General features: G+C 40.8%; 1 protein-coding gene across 1 annotated transcript in view; it reads left to right on the top strand.

Moving 5' to 3' along the window:
• The first annotated feature begins 6,429 nt into the window (after nt 1-6,429).
• Nucleotides 6,430-24,824, top strand: part of LOC149249084 (autophagy-related protein 8i-like) — a 30,677-nt gene continuing 12,282 nt past the window's right edge. The window contains exons 1-2 of the mRNA XM_089458615.1: nt 6,430-6,751; nt 6,852-6,907. Coding sequence (XP_089314741.1) covers nt 6,709-6,751; nt 6,852-6,907 — 99 coding nt within the window. The 5' untranslated portion in view covers nt 6,430-6,708. The remainder of the gene's footprint in view (nt 6,752-6,851; nt 6,908-24,824) is intronic.

Below are 24,824 nucleotides of genomic sequence, written 5' to 3'. Positions count from 1 at the left end.
GTGCTTGCCACGTTATTCTAAATTTTTGGGTCTGAATGGCCCAACCTCATTAGTTTTTTGCAACACTTCCTCATTATATCTGACCTCAACACATATCTGGGTGTGTACGAGTTTGCGCATTGAAAAATCTCCCGAGCCCCCGAATATATACAGATCACCACCCCTCCACAATACATATCCAGGTCTAGCCCACATTCATCCCTGCACAAACAACTGCATGTGGAACCCACTCCATATATGGTATGAAATCTGGCTCACGCACAATCTGACTTCAAGCCTTGAACACCTTGATAGGCCCCACCTCAGATATCTAACTTAACTCAACTATGTTGCAATTGTATCTAATGACATTTGTATATGGTTCCCACGTGAATGTCACCACATTGTTTCTCCCAAATGTTTTAATCTCTGTATATGTCTAGACCTCCTAATCTGTATCGAGCTTGGATACTCCTAAATAGAAGGCAATTCTTGCCTATTCATATTTAGAACAACTTAGGGGTTCCTTAAGCATTTTAAGGAACTAGCCAAGGTTCTCCTGGGAGCTCGCCCTTGCCTAAAACATCTATATTTACAGGAAGATGTCTTTATATTAAGCACAACCAATCCAAGTGCTAACCATAGACAAAATACATTCACAAATATGTGAATCTACCTATTAACAATCATTACAACATGTTAATCCATGTCTAACAACACTATAATATTAGCTACAACAATATTGGATCCTTCTATAGAATGGATTTGCACCATTTCTATCAAATCCTCTAGTGTATCATGCATGACTTCATTAGTAATCATGAATAAAGAAAGTAACAATTAGTCGTGCCTAACGGAGATCCATGCTAATTTGTAGCATGCCCTACACAACTCTTTAGCAACAAAATTCTTTAATTTTTAGACATCAAATACTCTGTGACAATTATAATACCCAAGCCACAGAATTACACACACCATGATAGTTTAACTTGATTAATCAAACAATCATACATAATCATGTAAGTAGCTCTACAAGTCAGGAAACATATCAACAACTATATAGTTTTGTAAGTCCCTCACGCCAACAGAATAATCATACATACATATCATTAAAGGAAAAAACATTTCCTCCATTAACAATACTAATGCATATCAAACAACCATGCACAATCATGTATATTACTTTGTAGCCCATTAGGACAATAACAACCTATAGATCCATAGCCTTATCATGAACATGAACGCATATAAAGTAAAAGTACTCACTATGATTATACATAGATCCAACAACTTTTTTGAGCTAGCACTATCCCATGTACACAACACATAAATTAAACTATTAATGAGATCACCCACAGACATGGTCCCAACAGTGAGTTGCCCAACCTTACAAAGATATAAAGATAATTGATACTCAAGATAGCAGAGTTAATCATGAGTGACTTCAGGTCACCAATCAGGGACATATAAAACAATTATGCAAATAACTAAGAATGTTGTAACCTCATAACTCAAGCAACCCATAATCACCATAGATATACAAGTTAGTTGGTCAACAATGATTAGATAATAAATCAAACGTTGTTACATAAATAACATAGGATTAATCATTAGTCATTACCACAGTAAGGTGTACCATAGTCAACTCTCCACTCAATGATAGGCCAACCACATTATAATCTTTATTACAATTGACCAGCCTCGAGCTGGATTCAAAGTTCGAGGAGTTTAGTGCTTAATGATATTCACACCAATAGTTAGTCAAGCAGGTAGCCAAGTGGAGGAGTCCACTATTAAGGTGGTTTAGTAATTGCTCTGAGACAATAAACACCATAGTGACTCACTCAATCTCTCAAAGAACAATCACAGGAACTCGGACCAAGATTTAGGGGGGAGGTTCTCTTAGTCCAAGAACTTGATCTCACTCTAAAGGGCATTTTCTCAACCCCAAGTAAGCATCAAGTGAATTAGTATTTCCTTGAGCTCTCTTGGTTAAATTAACACCAATACACAGATAGGGTATCACCAGAATGCAAGGAACAATGTCCCAGTCTCACTGCAAAGGTTTTCTGCAACACACTCCTCCTAAACGCTCACTCTTGCGCATATGCTTCGCTTTGCACCACTCTACTTTCTCATGATATGACCTAACTTCCCCTTCACTCACGTCATGGGGAAAAACTAATCATCATGGGCACTCTTACTACCCAATCACTCCTTGCTAAGAATCGTTCAATGTTGAACACTCGTTATGCCAACAACTCTCCTTTTTACCACTTCCCTACTCTTGCTTCTTCATGTCCCTCCTCTTATGTGTTGAATTCCTCAACACGTCCTTGTGAGATTAAGAATAATATGGGAATGCCCTTTGTCACAAGCTTCCATACACAAATTCAATGTCTACACCAACAAACCATTTGATTTGTGAGGGAGCTAGGTGGGGAATAAATGAAGTGCCATTGGTTTAGGTTTAAGCACCGCATAAGCAACTACTCCTCCTTTGTCTCTAAATCCGTGTCCCCTCCTCCAGATCAACCATAATTTCCATTTCCACATTATTTCACATGAATTACAATTCATAGTGTGTTTTACTAGAGGGATAGAAAAAGGGCTATCACATATCCAAACCCTTTAGAGGAACATTATCCTTGGTGTTGTAATACCCAAAACACAAAATTTCAACAATGAACACACAACTATTTTTACACATACTTATACAATAAACAAAAAAATGGGTGAGACAACCTCATATGATCAATGATTTCCTAAGTGGCTTCATCTGGTCCGACATACTTCCATTGCATCTTTTACCTGCTCAGTCACTTGATCCAGAGCACACTCCACCTCCAATGTCCAACCATGGCATCCACTCTACTCAGTGCCCCTTCAGGAAACAATTTAAGCTCAGTTCTTCCTCAGACACACCCAATGCATCTCTGATCCTAATGGATATGTACGTGATTCTTTGAAAACCAGTTCATTTTTCAAGTTTTGACATCCCCTTCTCTGCTTCATAAGTCCCTCGGGCGATCTATTTTCCTCTTTTGTGCAGTATCTCACCTTCTAATTTCAAGCATCCCCTTCTCTGCTTCTTCAGTGCCTCAGGCATTCCATCCCTTAGCAAGGCCTCCTCACATAAGACATTTTTTTCTTAGCTAAGGGATCCCTCTACCTTGCTTTAATAACACAACACATTTGTAATGCCATAGCTCATGGTGATCAATGCATATCATAGGTTCCAGTGTCACCACAATGACCCAGTTCCTAAAGTCTTCAATTCCATTATGTTGTTGTAGCGCATGCTAATATTATTGAGTCAATTTTGTTTGCCTTACAATCAACCTCATATAATCGTGTTATACATTTCAATCATTTTCCTACAACAAGAGCACATGAGTCTTATGAGATTCCTCGTAAAAATTTTAAATCAGTTCAGAACATACTTTCATCGATAGATTTATTTATGAGGTTAACCATAAAAAAATTAAATCAATTTAGTTCAAAATTTTAATAGAGAAATTCTGCAAACATCAACACACTTTTTTCATGTATTTTTTTTGTAGATCTACTCACAAGTATGCATAGATACTTATCTCTCTAGTTACTCTTTGTTTCCTTAACCTTACAAGCATTGAGTAGTTTGTCAGACTTGGCAAAACCTCAATGATGTGTACGCACCATAACTCCATCTATATGTCCAACTCACTGAGTGGTTCTCAGCCCCAAGGCAAGCACTCAGTGGTGGTTATACTGCTCTGTAGCTCCATGCATTATTCAACCAACGTCGTCTTTAAATCCATCTCATTGAGTGGTTCTTAATCGAAAGCAAGCACTCAATAGCAGTTATACTACTCCACGTATTCTTTTCGTATAGGTCCAAACAAGCCCCCCCTCTCACTCACCTCCCAATGAGTGTGGGCATATAATCTATCATCAAGATTGGAATATGTCGACGGGAATATCATCACACCTCTATTTCATCACATCTCTAGGCCCAGGCAACCCCCATTCAAGGTAGTCTCCCTGTCCCAAGGTCTTCCAGCAAGGGGGAGTCATTAGAGTCTTATGGCCAAGTAACAGTCTGACATGCTCCATTACACTACTCATGGAGTCTTATAGTTAAGGCACCCATTATGACTTGCTCCCATGAGATAAACAAAGTGATACAATCCCCAATGCCCTCACTGCAATCTTCTTCCTGAGCTCCCAACTCCATCATTTCACTCGTGTCGCAACATTTAGTTTCCCATGGGATATACTCAAAAATTTGAATCTGGGAATTGTAATTGCCCAATCTTTACTTCACCCAGAAGTCTAATCTTATAGGTGTGGGATATGCAGTCTTGTCACTGGACTCTCTTATAGGTTTTGTTGATCTATCATAGTGGCTTTGGCCCCACACTTGATCTCACACACCATTCCAACACTTTTGCCTACAACCCGATCTTTTAATCAACCAACAACAACCTGAAGTTGATGAATTGTTCACCGTTTGCTTGGATTAATGCCTTATTGGTCTTGTGGCCTCATTTTTTGGATTCCTTGTCTTGCATGGAGACCACCTTGAAATCCTTTGTATGAACCCCAAGGCATGACTTTGAAGAACTTGAGATCGACTGGTCTTCTTCCTTGCATCGGAGATAACCCTTGTAAAGCATCCTAGCGTTATGAATTGACACGCCCTTCATATCTTTTCCACACCATTCTTCTGCAAGGGCAGTCAGTTATGCATCATCCAGATCCATATCTTCTGATAGGGCTTGTGCTTCAACTTCTTCCAATAGGGAGCAAACCATTTCCTCTAGTAATGGTTTTTTTTGGTACTCTTATAGAAAACTTTTGCACGAGTTTTGGAGGATTCAATAAGGGCTTATGAGTTCTTTCCACATTTTTTCTTTTGTTGGTTTTAGGCTTGATTGATTATTATCTTGCTCCAAAGACTCCTTTGTAGAGGAGAGGGACTCGAACGTATTTCCAGATCTAGGTATTTGTCGAGGCTTTGACGCACCTTAAGGACTCAAATTTTTTTTTTTGTTAGAAGGACTTTTCCCAATTATCGTGCTATTTCTAGGAGGGGTATTCTTCAGGCAATTCATTTTCATTCATCGGATAATCCCTAATAAACTGCCCATATTCATAACAATATCTACATCTAAAGGAGACATGTTCATAATCTAAAGGCTGCTTCAAAACACTATCATGATAAGAAATATCTATTGAAGTTGGAAGAGGGTGGGAGATATTCGTATAAATGCAGATTCAAGCATATGATGTATACCACCCTCTCTTAGTAACCTCCGAGACTTTAACAAAACTACCAATGGCATTATTGATGCCTTTAAGGGTTGCCCCCTCCCAATATTCCTTTGGAAGAGAAAATAATTAAATCCACACTAGGGCAACAAGGAAGTCTTCCTTCTCTAGATTACATTGATTCTTCCAAAATCGCATGAAGAGACCTACTTTAAAAAAAAAATGGCCCTCTTTCAAAAACCCTCGATCTATCTTCAAAGTTGGAGGAAATGACTATGAAAAATACTTTTCCCCCTAGCTCCAATTTTATTTGACCCTTGAGGTTCCATTTATTTTGGATATACTCAATAAGAGACTTTTCAAAGGGCCATAATTCGATGAACTTGCAGATCAAAGAATGATCTTGCATATATTGGATATATTCTCGTATCTCACCGAATTTAACCTCATATTTTGGATCTTCCACAACTTTTGGCAAGCAATGCCCTAGATTTGTAGCTTACTAAGATGCACCCAGTGGAGTTTTCTACGAGAAACCATAAACCCCACTTCGCCTAACTGCTCTATGAAAAGGATATAAAAAATGAGGACATTGAAAGGGAATACTAATAGATCTAAAATCGTTACGAACTCTTGAAACAACCTCACTTAAGGAGGGGGCAAAATCCCCTCTCATAGAGCTAATCATGAACTACTATTTTTTCACAGTAGAAGTTTTGGGTAATGGGTACTACATTGGGAAGAAAGTCATCCTCCCTTCCAACTCGAAGGCAAGAGAGAAGTTTGCTAGTACTAGGCCAACGCTCAATATACTCACTCAAGAGCACAACAAAGTTACTCTATTCCAAAGTGTGAACATGTCAACTTATAAGACTTGAATCTAGGTGAGGAGGATAACAACTAGTTCGCCCAATCACTCAACCTAAACTCAATTCACATTATAAACTATTAGGTTTAAAAACCCTAAAATTACAAATCCCTTCATTTTGTCCTATAATGTGTTTTAAGTAAAATACCATTAAAAATAAAATTTATTAAATTATTATAAATTTTCCCTCGTTTAAAAAAATCACAAATTAAAAATATGATTATTTTAAATTCATTTATTTGAAACAAATTAGATTAAAACGTACGAACTAAATTGCACGCAACCCTTTTTCGTGTCAAGAAAACAAGGTGTTCCCATTTTTCGTGTCTCAACCCCAATAGGATAAAGAGACCCACAGCTGTAATTGGTGTTCCCATTTTCGTGTGTCAACCCCGATCGATTGAAGAGATCCACACCTGTAGTTTTTGATCTCCTCGGTACACTTTCGCCTCCGTCTTATTGGGATTGCCGAGCTTTCTCCTGGCGCATTGATTTACATTATAATCTGGAGCGTTTGGTAATCTTGAGCGAGTGTTATCTCATGTGAACATGACCGTGAACTACTTGTAAATTCACGGTGCAGGAGTAACAGAAGCGTCATCGTTAGCATGGCACATAGATGCCCTTCCTTCAAAGACCAATTCACATTCGGTTCGGTCTCAACCTTCAGACACAGTTTATTTTTTTCTTGCATTTCTAGAATATTAGCTAATTGCATCCATTGTCTCTTGTCAATGTTGCACAACGACAGAGGAGAGGAAAACTGAAGCACAGAAAGTATGTGAAAAATATGCCGACAGATCGCCGGTGAGTTGAAATAACCGCTTGCAGTTAATTTAATTTTTCCAGCCGTGCAAAAGCTTTCTCCGAATGCCTTATCATCTGGATTTTCCCCTGAATGCCCTTTCATCTTTCGTTTATTTGAATTTCTCAAGATCAATCCTCTTGGGGTTTTTTTGGCATACTTCAATTTAATTACCCTATAGCACACTATGTATATTTCCATTCAATTCCAACGAGGGACTGGGGAATGAAGGAGAATTGAGAGAACCAACGGCTTCACCACATAGAGTGGATTTCCTTGGGCTTACGGGCTTAGGTGCCAGGTTCAAATAGCTGTTCTGTCAAAATCGCCCGTGACTAGCCTTGCCTTAGGACTATCTTGATATGCATGCCATTCGGGTAGACTACACCATGGATAGAATTCGGATGTATGTATTAATACTATAGCGAATTCAAGCTATTATGAAAGGAATGGATTGAGTCTAACTTATTATGACTAGATAGCTAACTAGTACAGTGTTCTTATAAGAGGCCGCTCAGCTGACGTATTGTCTTACATCCGGACTCATCTTGATATTCGTGACATTTGGGTGGGGACAGACCACAGCATGAATGGAACCCGGATGGATGGCTTAATACTCCGGCAAATTAAATAGGAATGAATTGAGTCTATCAACCTTCTGACTAGATAGCTACCTAGTCCATTGTTCTGATTAGAAGCCGCTCCGCAGACTTCTTGTCTTCATTCTGACCTGGCTTGCTCCCTGTCTTCCGTTGCATGGGCATTCTTTAATGCATGAGCGAGGGTTCATCCTCGTTTTATATATATTGTCACGTTTGCGTTATGTTCTGGAGTGGAGATGCCCTAAGTACTCTTCACAAGATGAAAAATCCATGAAAATCGATGAGATGCTGCCCATCAATCGGGACTATTAGCTGGGGAACAACTCAACAGTGAGCTTGTCAGGGCATTCAGTAGAGCCATATACCAGAGAGTTTCCAACTAAAGCAGTATAACCAAATTTTTAACTTGTTGGCAGCACTAGCCCTGGATGACAGCAGATGCACCTGTTTTCTTGCCTCGTTAAGATATGTTACTGGACTTCATCTAGCATTGTATACTTAAGCCCCATGGAAACATTTTTTGGGTATTTCCTCACTCTCTTAGACAGCAATGTAAATTAATAAAGGTAAATTTTATAAGAGATATATGCTTTTTTTTTTCCCACGGAGTACATATCCCAGGGAAACCTGTTGGACACTTCCCCTCATTCCAAGGATGGTATCTAGGGTAAAGTGGATTCTATGAAAGCTCGAGGCTTTACCAACATACGGTTTGTTGTCACCTTCTGAAAATAGAGTTCCAGTGGTACAAAGAGGGCAAAAGAACAGAGATGTTTGGAGCTAGCCTCCAAGCCATATGTTATCCATGATAACCCCTAAAAATGATTTTTAGTTTGATTAATCATTTTCTTCTATCTGCTACTCTTTTGAAAGAGGTTGTTGTGCTTGGCAAATTGGAGATTAAAGGAGGAAGAACAGGTCTAGTTTAAATTGTTTTGGGAAATTTCCATATTTTCTAAAAACCATTTCTTTCACAAACCCTATTTTTCCCTTTGTTTTTTAAACTCTAGCCGTAGTGACCCATTTTTAACTCTAGCCGAAATCCTTCTGTATATCCAACTCTAGTCGTGTTTCCCATTTCCCTTTGAAATGTTTTAAAACATTCAGAAATAACGTCGAAACCATTTTTAAGCGTTGGGACCCACAAACCATAATCGCTATCGGCCCCTTCCCTTCTTGTGATACATATCCGCCAGTCTCCCTTTTTAACTTTTGTGATTTCGATATCACATATAGCAAAGTTCCCGCCAATTGCCATATCCAAGTCCCGTCATCGCTCCTCGTCGATTGCAATAAAATCCCTCCTCTGCCGATATTGCATATCGCAAAAGTTCTCCGCCGATTATCATATCGTAAGTCCCTCCTCATCCTCGCCGATTGCAATATTTTCTTCGCTTGCCGATTGCAATAATTCCTTCCCCTGCTCATTGTGTTATTGCAATCTTGGATTGCACAAGTCAAAATCCCTCCTCTGCCGAAGTCCCTTCCAACTTGCGATTGCGATGTGCGAGAACCCTCCCGGATGCGATATTTTATGTATCATGCTTTATTGAAGTTTCGCGTCCAAACAATTGGCAAGCACTATGAAATATGGTAAAATGGCCCTCTCCTGTATTGCGATTGCGATACCAACAGGCCCAGATCAACAACCTAGATTGAATTGGCCCGGATCAACGACCTAGATCAACGAACATAAACATGTCTATTTCGCTTCCGCTCAGTGGGACGACGATGGTATTTTTCGGCGTATATCTAGCAGCATGGTCATCAAACATAATACAAAGTAAATGAAGACATGGAAGCTTGGGAGGACTTGATGATCCAGCATGGTGCTCCATGCAGAGGGAAGACGAAGTACCGCCCAAGCGTCCTCTGCTTTTGTACTGCGGCATTAAACTGATAGTTGACTGCTCCCAGTTTTGAAGAATGAACGATCTGAGCAGTAAAGGCAGAAGCGATGGGAATCGACTAAGTGACATAGGTGGCCAGACCATGGGCAAGCAACAACCTGAGCAAAGGCAATCCCAGGGATGGGCATGGAGAGATTTTGTTGGCGTTTCCATCTAATTGTTGACTTGTTTTGTAATCATGTAATGTGTCGACCATTTAATGAAGCAATTAATCTTTTGTAGTGATTTTTGGGCCACAGAGCCATCCTAGGCCAAGACAACTAGTCGATCTGACAGTTGAGGCTCGGTTGAAGATATTTTGTTGTAATTACTGTTCAATGCTCCCCTCTCCAGATAAATAGTGGGAAGCAACACTTCACAGAGGTTCAGAATCCTAAAGAAAGAACTACATGTTATTTTCAAGACTGTATGACTTTATGATATGCATCTTTCAGAATATTAAGGAAATGGTGGTGATTCCTCCTTCAAGTACTACAATATGTTATCCCTCTGTTAAATTCCATTTTGTTTATGTTTCCTCTCCGAATTCATGTAATCATAACTGCTAGAAATGTTTCATATGTTCTTACAGATCCATTCGTATTGACTCGTTAATGCATGTGCATGTATGGATCTTTGATATTATATCCTTAAAATTGCGCTCTATGAATCATCGCACCCATCTTCTTTCATCCATTATGTCTACCTTTAATTCAGATAAGTGTAAAATTCTGGAGGCTTCAAGCTCTATGCGATAAGTGTAGAATTCCTGACGCTTCAATCTCTATGTGATGAGTTACTCTTTCTCCTTATCCTCTCTCATTGCTCTGCCCAAGCTTATTAAATTGTAGGTCCTTGAACTACTCGGCCTCCACTAGTTTATACATATATTTCTGTGAGTTGTATATGTGAAGAAGTACCGGAAATACATGGCTTATGCCTTTAGATGAATGAACCAACCCACGCTGTTTACTAAATATTTTGAAAATATATATATGTGTGTGTGTGTGTGTGCGTGTGATGTTTCCAGTTTCTCAAGAATCATATGAGACATAAAATCTAGATGTTCCAGGCACGGGTCTTGTAAGCAATCCAAGGCTGTCTCTGGAAGCGACAACAGGGTTCAAGGCTGTCATAACAATTTAAAAGTTCAACATGTCACTTGTGAAAATTGAACCTTGGTGGGGAGGATAACTCTCCTTCTGACAACTACTTGGACTACCTGGACTAGACACACTTGACCCGAATGAAGCAAGAATAATGCTTTTTAAAAAGTACTTTAAGGATCCATCTTTGGGTCATCTTGTTGGACATTGGATAAACCAATGCTCCGCGTGTGTTTCGTGACATGGACTAACTGCCTCTCGTGGATCCTTATCTCTGGCGATGCGATCGTTGACTAACACCTGTGGGTTTTGGTCTAACAGCATTCGTGATTCCCAACAAGTGGTATCAGAGTGTAGGTCACGAGTTTGATACACACCTGGCTCACGTTGGGTTGGGGAGATTGTTGGATATTGAATAAACCAACGGTCCTCGTGTGTTTCGTGACATGGACTAACCGCCCCTCATGGATCCTTATCTCTGGCGATGCGATCGTTGACTAACACCTGCAGGTTTTGGACTAATGGCAATCATGATTCCCAACACATCTTCATCTCTTGACTAGTATTTCTACTCTGCCACTTGCCCTTGCAAGGCTACCTCTGGGGGTAGTGCTAACTTGTCTCCCCTGTTGGAATTTCTAAGTCTATCTGTTAGAAATTCTTCCTGTACTATTTGATTTATTTCTTCCTACTTGTTTAGTTACTTAACAAGTTATTTACCATGTAAATACTGAAAGTAAATACAAGTACAATATCAACACATACAGATCATCAACTGAAAGAAAAAACAAGCACAAATGACACCGTTGTTTTTGGACCAATGTCCCCGGAAAAACTAATGCGGGAAAACTGGTGCAACTATCAGAGGGTTTTATTATTAAGTAGTTTCAGAATACAATCTAGGTGCCAGAAATGGCTCACCCAACAGAGAATGCCCTCGACAGTAGTACCTCTCAGTCGGAGATAGATATTCCGGCTAAATCACCGGAGGAACGATCCCACAGCAACACTGCAACACTTTTGCTGCTCTCTGTCACCCTGATAGGGACTGTGTCACCCTATCCAACTCTCCAGCTCCAATCTGCCCCACGAAATCTCCCAACGTCAGCCTCTAGGGTCTGCGTCAGCCTCTCTGGCCCAGCGTCAGCCTCTCGGGGCTCTGCGTCATACTCTAGAGCCTTTGCATCTCCCATGTTGGCCCTCAGGTTTTGCGTAGCTCCTGGCTGCCTCTGCGTCATCCTCTGGAGCCTTTGCGTCTCCCACATTGGCCCTCCTCAGGTTCTGCGCAGCTGCTGGTTGCCTCTGCGTGGCCTCTAGTTGGCTCTACATCAACCCTATCCGATATTTTGTGCTGATGCTCCCGGTACTATCTCTGCCTCTCTGCTACTGTATTCACTGCCCCTCAGCTGCAACTTTGATCACTCCTTCGATTTTCTCAGCAAACCCTGCCCTAGAAAATCGAATTCTTGATCAACTCGGTGTGTCCTCCAACTGACTCTCAAGCCCCTTCTTATACTTTTCTTGCTGGTCCATCAACGACCGAGATTAAATCTCTAATCAATGGCTAAGATTAAATTTGGCTTGATCCATGACTTTTGAAACATTCTAACTTAGTTTTATATTAATTCACATTAATATTTTATTTTTCTAAGTTTAGACTTACGAACTCCATTAAAAATATTAACTATTTTAATATCTCCCAAACTGGTTATATTCCGACCAAACCATTTCTGGGTCTTGGAGATCTCATGTGCTATAGCCTCTCCACCAATTTTCGTGGCTAGAGCACATCCGATGCTATTCCAAATCAACACTCCCTCTTAGCAAGGACTGTGCTCTAGTAATACTCCTCACTGAGTATCACCCTGATCATCCAGGATCGGTCCCTGTGCTGATGATAGGTTCCCCTTCCCAACATCCTCTGCACTGCTACATCATCCATTGCTACCCATGGCCTTGTCACTGCCACTGTTGCATCTGTACGACAGCTCCCTTTGCATCCGTGTTGTTGCCTATGGCCCTGCCACTACCATTGCTGCATCTGCACTGCATCCCCTCTCATCATGCTGCCCATAGCATTGCCACTGCGAATTGCTGCACTGTAACTCAGTTACTGAGAAGTAAGTAACTAATCCTCCCAACTCTGACATCTCTTTGAGGCTAGAGACACTCTCGACGCTGAAGCTCCCTCTGTCGCTGACAAGTGCTCCCTCTCTGACCTTTGCGTTGTTGCAACAACTCCATGCATCTCGCATTGCTGCCTCACGCTGTCCTGGGACTCCTGCACTATAGAACACTCTCTGTCGCTCCAACTGCATCTGTCTCTACTGACATCCGCTAGTCCTGCTACTCCTCTTCAGGGCTCCCGTAGCCATGTATAATCCAAGAGGTTGGGTACCTCAAGGATCCTGCCCCTCATCGTCTGTAGTCCCTCTAACTGCAGCTCGATGTCTCCCCACCTCTTCTGTCGAGGTGCATGAGCACTCATGGTACAATCGTCATCAGTATCCACTTCCTTCTCTGCCTTAGCTGGCGCAACCTTGGTCTCAGAAGCCTCTCCCTTGCTCTTCTTCCTAGGAGATTGGTTCGCATAGTGACCCAGTTCCCCACAATGGAAGCACTTGAACTTGGAGAGGTCCTTCTTTTATCTTTTCTCCTGCTTTCCCGTAGATGCGAGAGCCGCATTTTCTTCTCCTCCTTCTTGATTCTGACCCCTTTTCCGCTACTCCCCGCCTTGGACATCTGTCTGATCTCTTCTTGATGAAGAGCCGCCCATATTTCCTCCCAATTTGGAAGGCTCGTCCTGTCCAGTATGCTCTGGACAAATACCTCTCAATCCTCTGAGACTGCGTTCAATGTGGTCCTCACTATCAGTTCCTGATTCGGTGTGACCCCTATGGAAGTTAGCTGATCACAGATCTCCTTCATTCCACTGAGGAAGACATCTATCTGCTCTCCCTTCTGCATCTGATATGACCATAGCTGATTTTCAAGTAACATCCTCCTCTGCACAGAAGTATGCTGGTACAATTTTTGCACGGCCTCCCACATCTCATTTGCCGTCTCCTTCTCGACAATGTGTGGCACCACATGATCCTTGACACCATCAAAGATGATGCACTTTGCCCTGGTCATTGCCTCCTCGTACTTGTCATTTTCAGTTGGGTCAATCGGGATCACTATTGTTTTCAAGGCGAAGTGTTTGATGCAATACTGGTCTAGAATGGACAAGATCCTGGCCTTCCAGACTACGAAGTTTGAAGCTCCGTCCAGTCTATCCTGATCTCTTACCCCATTCACTGCTATTTCGTTGCTCCTCTTTCGACTCTTTCAAGTGTCTCTACTTCCCGTCTGGAACTTCTCGGTTTGACTCTCTATGAGCCTCGATTTTCCTTCTGGAAATCCCTTTGCCAATCCTCGGTAACAAATCCCTCCTCCTTGGTATTTCCCTGTTAGGTACTGTTCTGACCACAATACCCCACTAGCTTCGCTTCGCAACTTATCCACAGCCTCCTATGCCCCAACAGTTTGAAGGTTAGAGCCTTTAGGCTCTACGCAATCCCGACACCGACACAATCTGCACCTTCTGGCCACAGCGTCAATCCTTCCTGGCTGAGAAAGATGACCAGGGACTGCGTAGGTCAGGTCTGCTTCTCTTTGCCTCAACGTTGATCCTCCTCCTGGCTTGAATTGATGATGCAGGCTCTTTGCGTCACCCCTTGCTGCTTTTTGCTAGGAACAACTTTTGTCACTCGGGACAGCTATTTCTGCTGCTGTTGTTCCGCTCGGTTGATGCCCTCAGCTATCCCGTGCTCTGCAACCACGCTCTGGTACCATGTTGGAAACTAAATTTGTTTAAATTTTTTTTTGATGTGTATAAAAATGGAGGCGGGTTTTGATCGCCCGACCTCCTCCCTATTCCTTGAATCCCTAACCAACTTAGCCAAACCACCTTCTTGTTTAATCTGCTACCCATTTTCTATTTAAATGCAGTTTGTTAGTGTGCTTAGGAGAGGGAGGAACCGGGAGCGGGCATAGATTTTGAGGCAGAGGAGGCAGGGCATGTAGTTCGAGGCAGTCTTTTGCAGGGGGGCCGTATTTTCACTTTGTCAGATTTTGACAAATTTTATATGGTTTCAACACCTCTCGACTCCACAAACGCAATGGCGTTGTCCATTTCTCCATCAGAGTTCTACATTTTTCTGCCATTTTTCAGTATGGAGGTGGAACCGTGACCACTGTAGAAACAGGTAGCGAAACCATGATCCTTGAAATATAGTCAAGTTTATAGTCGTTTTTCATGGTTTTCCGCAGGGATCGCAATGGCGAGGTCAGATTCTCTTTTGGAGTTGCAGATTTCCAGTCCACCCATGGAGCTGAATCTTTAAGGAATCTAGCAGGGATCTAAAAGATTCTTTGAGCCCCAGATTCTCAATGTCTCAGAGTTCAGAAATTTGACAGTCTATTTGCACTATTCGACACCACAAATTTGATGGTGCATTCAGATTTGTCATTTGCTCATTTTATTTTCCAGCTACTTTTCTAAGTGGAATGCAGGGGTCAACGTTTATGTGCGAGCAACCATTTCCATGTGATTAATGCCGTGAGATTGATGGCACGAACAACTTTAGCAGTTTGACATCCACTTCTTCAGATGGCCCCTTGATGTGAGGTATATGCAGTGTTCATGTACTTCTTTTGGCTATGCATTGTGTTGCACAAATCCCTGTTTGATGCTTGATGTGGGATTTTGTTTCTTACTCGTTTTCATGATTCCTGCTTGATGTGACGTGGAATCGTCTATGTGATGTACTTGTTGTCATGATTCGTCATGTTATGTTTTTGAGATCCCTTTGTTGTATATTGATGGGATACTCATGCTGTCGTCATGCATGTTTGTCTTGAGATCCCTTTTATGCCATGTTGGTAGGATGATCATCATGCATGTGTTTGTGTCATACTGATAGGAGTCCCTTTTTGATTGAGAGTTCCTGTAGTGGAACATCTCTTGGAGCCACTCTTGCGTGATGGCATTTTCCTTGTATGATAGCGACGTCACCTCTGATGTACATCATCACTTTTGCCAGCACTTAATGCAGCGGCCTACACCATCTTGACATCGGGGCCCAGAGACGTAGTCCCTCCTGGACGAACTCCATTATCAACGACTTATATTTTCATGTGTTGATGATTGTCATGTTCCTCTTCTTTACAACATGTAGATGTATTCATTTATGTTCTTTTAAAAATGCAATTTAACACATCACGGAAGTAAAAGGTCTTGGAAGGGTCTTTTGTCACACCCGGACCTGAATCAAGTGGTATCAGAGCGGTCTTTGCGTTGATGTGAATTGCAGCGTGAACAATGGAATGTGCAGCGACAGAGGATGAAGAAGCGATGTACGAGACCATGCTCAAAGTTTCCAAGAGAGTGGAAATAATGTATGAAACTCTACAAAAGGAGACAGAGGAAAATGAGCGATTACAACTTCAGTTGCGAGCCACGGAGGAGGCCCTGGAAGAATTGAAGCACAACAAACAGAATCTTCAAACAGAGAACGCTGAATTGAAGATGCTTCTACATGACGAGAAAGAGGAAAAACAAAGTTTGCTACGACAGCTGCAAGCAAAGGATGAGGCCTTGGAAAAGCTGCAGCGTGAGCCATGTGAGGTAAGATGTAATTCTTTGAATTCATGTATGTTTCTTGATGATGATTTCGCTATTTCTGAAAATCATACCACAGGAATTAGCTCCAAACTGTTGAAGAAAATGGGCTATGAAGGAAAAGGCTTGGGCGTTAATGGCCAAGGCATTGTCAATCCCATCAAAGTAGAAGAATTACCTCGTCAGACATGACTTGGGTATGTCAGCAAGGAAGTTGGGGAATGCGCCGAGACAGCTAGCGAACCACCAACAACAGATGATGAGAAGCCATAATCAGTTCTTTCCAAATCGACAGAATAGGTAAAAGATGTTGATTTTCTTTTAGTTTCGTCTTCACATAGTATGGTTTCTGTTGGTGATTTGGAGATCCCAATTACAGGGACAAACATGAGGCTTCTTACAAGGACGAGGCACGAGAAGGAAGAAAAACTTGGTATTAATAACCAATGCATAACTCAACCGTTGGAGGTTGTGCAGAGACCTCAATTTGTAGGCATGGGATACACCAACGGAGAATGCTTGAAGGTGTCATATGCTTCCGAGACATCGTCGAAATCGTCGAGGAAAGAGAATGATGGGAACACATCCCCATCATCCCATGGCAGTTTTCGTTGCAGGGAAAGAGCTGAGGCAAGCTCTCATCGCCATACTTACACCAGAGACAGAGAGGAAAGGTATAGCCACTCTCGACATTTGAATGTTCATTTCGATTATGATCATGTTGTTAATGATGAACGTAAAACATGGCATCGAAAGACATGTACCTTTTGTGGATTGCATAACCATACATTTTCTAAGTGTTGGAAAAGAATGGCAACACACAAAAGGATGAGGTGTGAAAAACCCCCTCAACAACAGGTAAAGAAACATGTTAAGATCTGGAGGAAAAAAACCTATTGCAGTCATTGCGATAGAAATGGCCATCAAAGAGCCACTTGTTGGAGGCTCCATCCAGAGCAGCGCCTTAAAGACAAAGTGTCGGTGCATGAACCAAGTGAAACGATTGATCGACAAGCAAGACCATCACAGGGTGATGACCCATTCACATTGATAAGTGAAAAATGGTTTCTAGATATGTTAGCATTTCATGGTCGTACTTTTGTAAATCATTTGTTGCATTTTAAAATGTAAAAGTGATGATGTGTTTTCCATCACGTGTTCAGCAATAATGATGTCTAGTCTTATTTTGAGTTGCATTTTACACTCTGAAAGTGATGTCGTGTTTCCATCACTTGTCAAGACAATAGTGTTTGGCCTTATGATTGTAAATCACGTGTTGCAGTGATGATAAGTTTTCCATCACTTGTTGAAGCAACAATGATATTTCGGCCTTGTTGTCATAGCTGGGGTATTGTGTCCATCTTGATGTAAACTTGACCACTGAGTACATGTTATAAACTCGTGGCAAGTGTGGGACGCTTGGGTCATGATTGGTCACATTTGTGTGCGTTTGTGTTGTGACAGTGGCAAGTGTGGTATTTTCATCCTGATTCCAAAGTACGACAAGTGAAGGAGTCTTCAAGGGATGTGCCTTGCTGACATTTGTGATGCGACAGTGCAAGTGGCATTTTCATCTTGATTTCGAAGTACGACAAGTGAAGGAGTCTTCAAGGGATGTGCCTTTTCAGACATTTGCGTTGCGACGGTGCAAGTGTGGCATTTGCATCTTGATTCCGAAGAACGACAAGTGAAGGAGTCTTCAAGGGATGTGCCCTTTCAAACATTTGCATACAGTTGATGCTTTTGGAGGACCAAAAACTCCTCAGTGGGGAGGATTTATCCAGGTGGCTCCAGAGACTCAGAGAGACACACATGACAAAGAGGACTGATGGAAGCTCAAAACTTAAAGTGCTTGGAAGTTTCTCGAACCAAGTTTAGGTTGTGGATCTCATCGTCCTAATCGCAATGGTGCGAACAGTTCGTTAAACCGAGTCCGTATGGAGAAGTTAGAGCCAGTCAAAGTTCGGGGTTAACTTGCTCACTGGGCAAGGTTAAGGAGGACACATTTTGGACCAAACCCGGCCACCGGATTTCGGGCGAACTTGTCGACTCCTTAAAAGCATTCCTTCAACGTATTTTCAGATATTTTAAAAGAATAAAAAGATATATATTGTTGGAGGGCAGGTCATGACCTCCGCCCTCCCCAACCGCATAACCAAAAATATATGTTATTAATGGCAGGGTTGGGGACATGACCCCACCGACCCCCCAATCGAAACCAAATTTGTTTAAAAAAAATTGATGTGTATAAAATTGGAGGAGGCAGGGTTTGACCACCTGACCTCCTCCCTATTAATCGAATCCCTAACCAACTCAACCAAACCGCCTTCTTGTTTAATCCGCCACCCATTTTCTATTTAAATGTAGTTTGTCAGTGCGCCCAGGAGGGGGAGGAACTAGGAGCGGGCACGAATTTCGAGGTAGAGGAGGCAGTGCACATAGTTCGAGGCAACATTTTGCAGGAGGGCCGAATTTTCACTTTGTCAGATTTTGACAAATTTTATATGGTTTCAGCACCTCTCGATGCCACGAACGCAATGGCACTGTTTGTTTCTCCATCAAAGTTCTGCATTTTTCGGCTATTTTTCAGTATGGAGGTGGAACCATGACCGCTGTAGCCATAGGGAGCGAAACCATGATCCTTGAAGTTTTCCCGAGGAGGTAATTTTTCTCCATGTCGGAATATAGTCAAGTTTACAGTCGTTTTTCATGGTTTTCTGCAGGGATCGCAATGGCGAGGTCAGGTTCGCTTTTGGAGTTGCAGATTTTTAGTCCACCCATGGAGCGAAATCTTTAAGGAATCTAGGGGGAATTTAAAACTTAAAAGATTCCTTGAGCCCCAGATTCTTAATTTCTCAGAGTTTAGAAATTTGATAGTCGATTTTGCACTATTTGATGCCACAAATCTGATGGTGTGTTTAGATTTATCATTTGCTCATTTTATTTTCCAGCGACTTTTCTTAGTGGAATGCAGGTGTCAACATTCATGTGCGAGAAGCCATTTCCATGCGATTGATGCTGTGAGATTGATGGCACGAACAACTTCAGCAGTTTGACATCCACTTCTTCAGATGGCCCCTTGATGTGAGGTATATGCAGTGTTCATGTACTTCTTTTTGCTATGCATTGTGTTGCACAGATCCCTGTTTGATGCTTGATGTGGGATCTTGTTTCTTACTCGTTTTCATGATTCCTGCTTGATGTGATGCAGAATCGTCTATGTGATGTACTTGTTGTCATGATTCGTCATGTTATATTTTTGAGATCCCTTTGTTGTATGTTGATGGGATACTCATGTTGTTGTCATGCATGTTTGTCTTGAGATCCCTTTTATGCCATGTTGGCGGGATGATCATCATGCATGAGTTTGTGTCATACTGATAGGAGTCCCTTTTTGATTGAGAGTTCCTATAGTGAAACATCTCTTGGAGCCACTCCTACGTGATGGCATTTTCCTTGTATGATAGTGACATCATCTCTTATGTACATCATCACTTTTGACAGCGCTTAATGCAGCGACCTACACCATCTTGACATCGGGGCCCGGAGACGTAGTCCCTCCTGGACAAACTCCGTTATCAACGACTGATGTTTTCATGTGTTGATGATTGTCATGTTCATCTTCTTTACATCATGCACATGTATTCATTTATGTTCTTTTAAAAATGCAATTTAACACATCACGGAAGTAAAAGGTCTTGGAAGGGTCTTTCGTCACACCCGAACCTGGATCATGGTACATCAAATTACAACACCCTTTTACCATAAATTGTCACAGTGTGACATCACCCAACGACCACATCACTGAACCACACATTACTGACGATGACTGAACCTGTGTAACTGAATCAACGGAATCCTCCTGGATCATTCCTCTCCATTTGAAAGCTTTTGGACCACAAAAGTTGGATTTTAAACAGAGACTAGGTGAGGGTAGAGCTCCCTCACTCTCCCAATCTCAATCCACTTTGCCTTGCTTGGATTTGTACCTTTGAGTCCCACTTGAAGGTACTCAACATCACCTCTCTTTGAAGAGCGAGTTCTTCTATCCAAGATGGTATCTTTCTGCAATTTTGTCATATACTCAGGTGCTAGATCATCAACAATCAAAATCTGAGTATCCTCCTCTGGATCCATAATCATCGGAGGTTCATACAACTTCAAATTTTCCACATTAACAACTGAGTAAATACGCTTATAAGAAGGTAAATCTAGTCGAAAAGCATTGTTACTAATCTTCTCAATAATCCTGAAAGGTCCATACCTGATGGGTTTCAGTTTTTTACCTTCTCCTTTCAATCTTTCCTTGATGATATACAACCATACCTGATCTCTGATCTGAAAATGATGACCGACTCGATGCTTGTCATGACGATGTTTGTACTTGGCCTAACTCTTCTCTAATATCTCTCGAACTGCTTCATGTATTTGTTGTATCTGTTCAATGAACTTGAGCGCCCTGTTGGCTTCTCTATGTCCATCTATTTCCTGATCTTCACCGAACATGAAATCCATCGGTGATTTGGGTAGATACCCAAAGCATGTCTCAAATGGTGACTTATTAATCGAAGAATGCAAGGCTCTATTATAAGCATGTTGCACATAAGACAATGATTCATCCCATAGCTTGGGATGTTTGCTACAATAACCTCGAAGGATTTGTATCACGGTTTTGTTAACCACTTCTGTTTGTCCATCTGTCTGTGGATGAAAAGTTGTGCTCTTCTTCAGTTTTGTGTCCATGAGTCCCCACAAAGTAGACCAAAATTCTCCTACAAAACGAGTATCTCGGTCAGAAATAATAGAAGTAGGTAACCCAAAATGAACCCATACCTGTTCAAAGAACATCTGTGCAGTCTGCTCAGCAGTGACTTGCTTTTTGCATGAAATGAGAATGCACATTTTGCTAAATCGATCCACCACAACATACATATAATCATGTCCTCTCCTGGACATTGGTAATCCTCCTACGAAATCCATGGAAATACTGTCCCATGGTCGTAAAGGAACTGGAAGTGGCATATACAATCCAATCTTTCGATTGCTTGGCTTGCTTGTGGAACACATTATACATCCCTTGATGTATTTAACAATTGTTTCATACATTCGGGGCCAGTAACAATACCTTTGTATTTGCGCCATTGTCTTACTTACGCCAAAATGTCCTGATATACGAGAAGAATGAGCTTCCCGTATGACATGCGCCCTTTCTGTCTGTGGTATGCACAACTTACCCAGATGATATAACAACCTGTTATGAACATGATAATTGATTTCTTCAATCTGAGTACCCTGAGTCAGTGATTCATAAACATCTTTGAAATCAACATCTGTAGCATATTGTTCTAAATAACTTTCATGCTTTAAAGAACTATTTTGAAGTACTACTAAAGCATTCAAAGATGGTCTTGATAACATATCAGCTACTTTATTTGTTGTTCCCTTCTTATACTTGATGACTAAATGAAACTGCTGAAGAAATCCCATCCACCTATAATGGCGAGATTGTTGCAATTTAGTCTGTGACTGAAGGTACTGAAGTGGCTGATGGTCTGTATGAATCACGGTTTCTTTTCCCATTAAATAATGTTTCCATTTTTTAACACTTTCTACCAATGCAAACAATTCTTTGTCATAAGTTGGATAATTTATCACTGCTTTGGAAAAAGTCTTTGAATGAAAACAAATAGGTTTTCCTTTTTGTAATAAAACTGCACCCATGGCATAACCACTAGCATCGGTCTCTATCTCAAATGGTTGTTGTAAGTCAGGCAAAGCTAAGATTGGAGCTGTGACTAGCTTTTGCTTAAGATTATCGAAAGCTTTTTGTTGCTTCCCTCCCCACTGAAAAGTAACTTTAGACCCTGTTAAAGCATGTAGTGGTGCTGCAATTAAAGAAAATTGAGAAATAAATTTTCTCCAATACTGAACTGCACCTAAGAAACTTTGAACTTCAGTTACATTTTGTGGTCTTGGCCACTTAAGAATTGCTTCAATTTTAGCTGGATCTACTTTTAGATTGCCTCCTCCAACTATGTAACCAAGATAATTTAGTGAAGTTCTTCCAAACTCACATTTGGCAAGTTTTAGATACAACTGTTCCTTTTGTAACACTTCTAATACCTGCCTTACATGTCTAACATGTTCTTCTTTGCTTTTACTGAATATGAGAATGTCATCTAAGTAGATTATAACAAATTTGTCAAGATATGGACGGAACACATCATTCATTACCCGCATAAAAGTTGCTGGTGCATTAGTCAAACCAAAAGGCATTACCAACCATTCGAATAATCCTTGTCTAGTTTTAAATGCAGTCTTCCAGATATCATTCTCTGCAATACGGATCTGATGATATCCACTTCTTAGATCTAACTTAGTGAAATAAACAACATGTTTTAGTTGATCAAGAAAATCATCTATTCTTGGAAGAGGATACCTGTTCTTGATGGTAATTTTATTTAAGGCTCTAAAATCGACACACATTCTCCATGTACCATCTTTCTTTGGCACTAAGATTATGGGTGAACCACATGGAGAAGAACTTGGCTGGATAAAACCTTTTTCTAAGAAGTCTTGGATTTGCTTCTTGATTTCCTCATTTTCTATGACCAACATACGATACATTCCAACATTCAGAAGAGTAGCATCTGACAATAACTGAATCTCATGTTGTATTTCTCTCTTAGGAGGAAGATGTTTGGGATCTTCAAAAAGACTTGAAAAAGATTCTACTATTTCAACCAAACTATCTTTAAATGGAATTTCACAACTTGAAAAAGCATCTTTAAAATCCTTAGGTTGTTCTTTGATCATTAAGAGAACATATTTCTTACTAGAACTAATCAACTGCTTCATTTGATTTGCAGTAACTAAATCCAGATGAGTTTTAGTTTTATGTGCTCTAATAATAAATTCAATTCCATCCTTCTTTAAGATATACTTATGCTCTTTTCGGTAAAATACTGCATCACGGTCATAAAGGTAAGGACTCCCTAGCACAACCCCACATATATCAGCTGGAATCACATCTAGATCTACTTCATCAATAAAATGATTTGCAATGGCAAACTTTAAGTGACACTGCTTAGTTACTTTCAGCTGTGTATCCTTAGTAAGCCATCCTAATGGGTATGGTGTTGGATGATCATAAGTTTCCAAACCCATTTTCTTTACTAGATTTGCAGATATTAGATTAGCTTGTGACCCGCTATCAAATAATGTGTCTATTTTTTTATGCTTAGAGATAATCCTTATATGGAAGAGTTCAACTCTTTTATCCTCATTTGGAGGACTTATGTTTGAAGAGGTAGTAGTAGCATTAGAACTAGAGGCTACATCAGAAATTTTACCTGCTGACACCATGGCAGTTACCTTTGATTCATCTCCTGAATCTGAACCAAGATCATGTTGGACAACTGTAATAGCTTTCTTCTCACCCTTCTTCTTCTGAAACTTCTGAGGTCTGAGTTCTGGATGAAGCTTCCAACATCTAGCTTGGTCATGGCCAACTCTCTGACAATGTGTGCATGTAGGTCGATCACTGTCTTTCTGAACTGTTGCCGATTTCTTTCCTTTGTTAAAACCCTTCCTCTTACTATCCTTTGAATCTTTGTTTTCCAACTGCTTGGAAGTTTTTGGTGTAAACTTGAAAGGTCTACCTCCTGATTCAACATGAATAGCCTGTACACAAACTTGATCAAAGTCATCGGGATTAAACATTAACAACGTATGTTGTAAATAAGAATGCAGACTACCGATATACTTTAATAAAGTTTCTCTTGACTTCATTAAGATTCCAAGTGTAAGTGCTTTCTTTTGGAATCCCTGAGTGAAATCCTGAACACTTTGTCCTTTCCCTTGTCGCGAGCGCTGCCAATCAATTGCAGTTTGCTGCATATACCCTAAAGGATAAAATTGCTTTCTAAGGGCTTTTCGAAACTTGGTTCATGAAGAAATTACTTTACCCTTATGCTTTAAATCTGATTGGGTTTGACTCTCCGACCAAATTAGGGTTGTACCTCCCATCCTTAGGGTAGCTAATTGGATCTTAGTTTTATCATCAATAATATTTTGAATTCAACAATAAACTTCTATTTGCTTTATCCAATTATCCAATTTCTCAGGATTCATTTCTCCATTATAAACAAGCAACTCAAACTTTATGTCAAGCTTTAAAAGAGAAGTTTTATGAGGCTTTTTCTTCACCTGACTCTAAACTCGAAGAAGAAGATGAAGAGGATGCTGATGGAGATGATGGAGGTGAAGGAGGTTTATCAGCCTCACCTTTACCTTTGTCCTTCTTCGACGTCTTTGAAGAAGAAGCTGCATCTCTTGCCTTCTTGTCTTCATAGAATTCTCCCAACATTTGCTGCATAGTCAAGAATGCCTGCTGAAACTGTTCTTCACTCATCTTAGTTTCAGGGTTTTCACCTGCATCAAGTCCTGACATGGTCGATTTATGAACGGTCCTTCGCTTTCCCACTTCGGGATTGCCTTCTTCAACTGTTCCTTCTTCACGTCGTGACCTCAACTTGGTTAACATTCACTGGCTAACTATACTATCGTAACCTGCTCTGATACCAAATTATATGTTCTGATTGATCATATATTAAAACTTAAGCAGAAGTTATTAGCGCCGATTAGTGAATTGAATG

The sequence above is a fragment of the Pinus tabuliformis genome, chromosome 7 (assembly GCF_031772625.1).
Source record: "Pinus tabuliformis cultivar Carrire ecotype Pingquan chromosome 7, CPIR1, whole genome shotgun sequence".
NCBI classification, from domain to species: domain Eukaryota; kingdom Viridiplantae; phylum Streptophyta; class Pinopsida; order Pinales; family Pinaceae; genus Pinus; species Pinus tabuliformis.
This window is presented reverse-complemented; position numbering and strand designations above follow the sequence as displayed.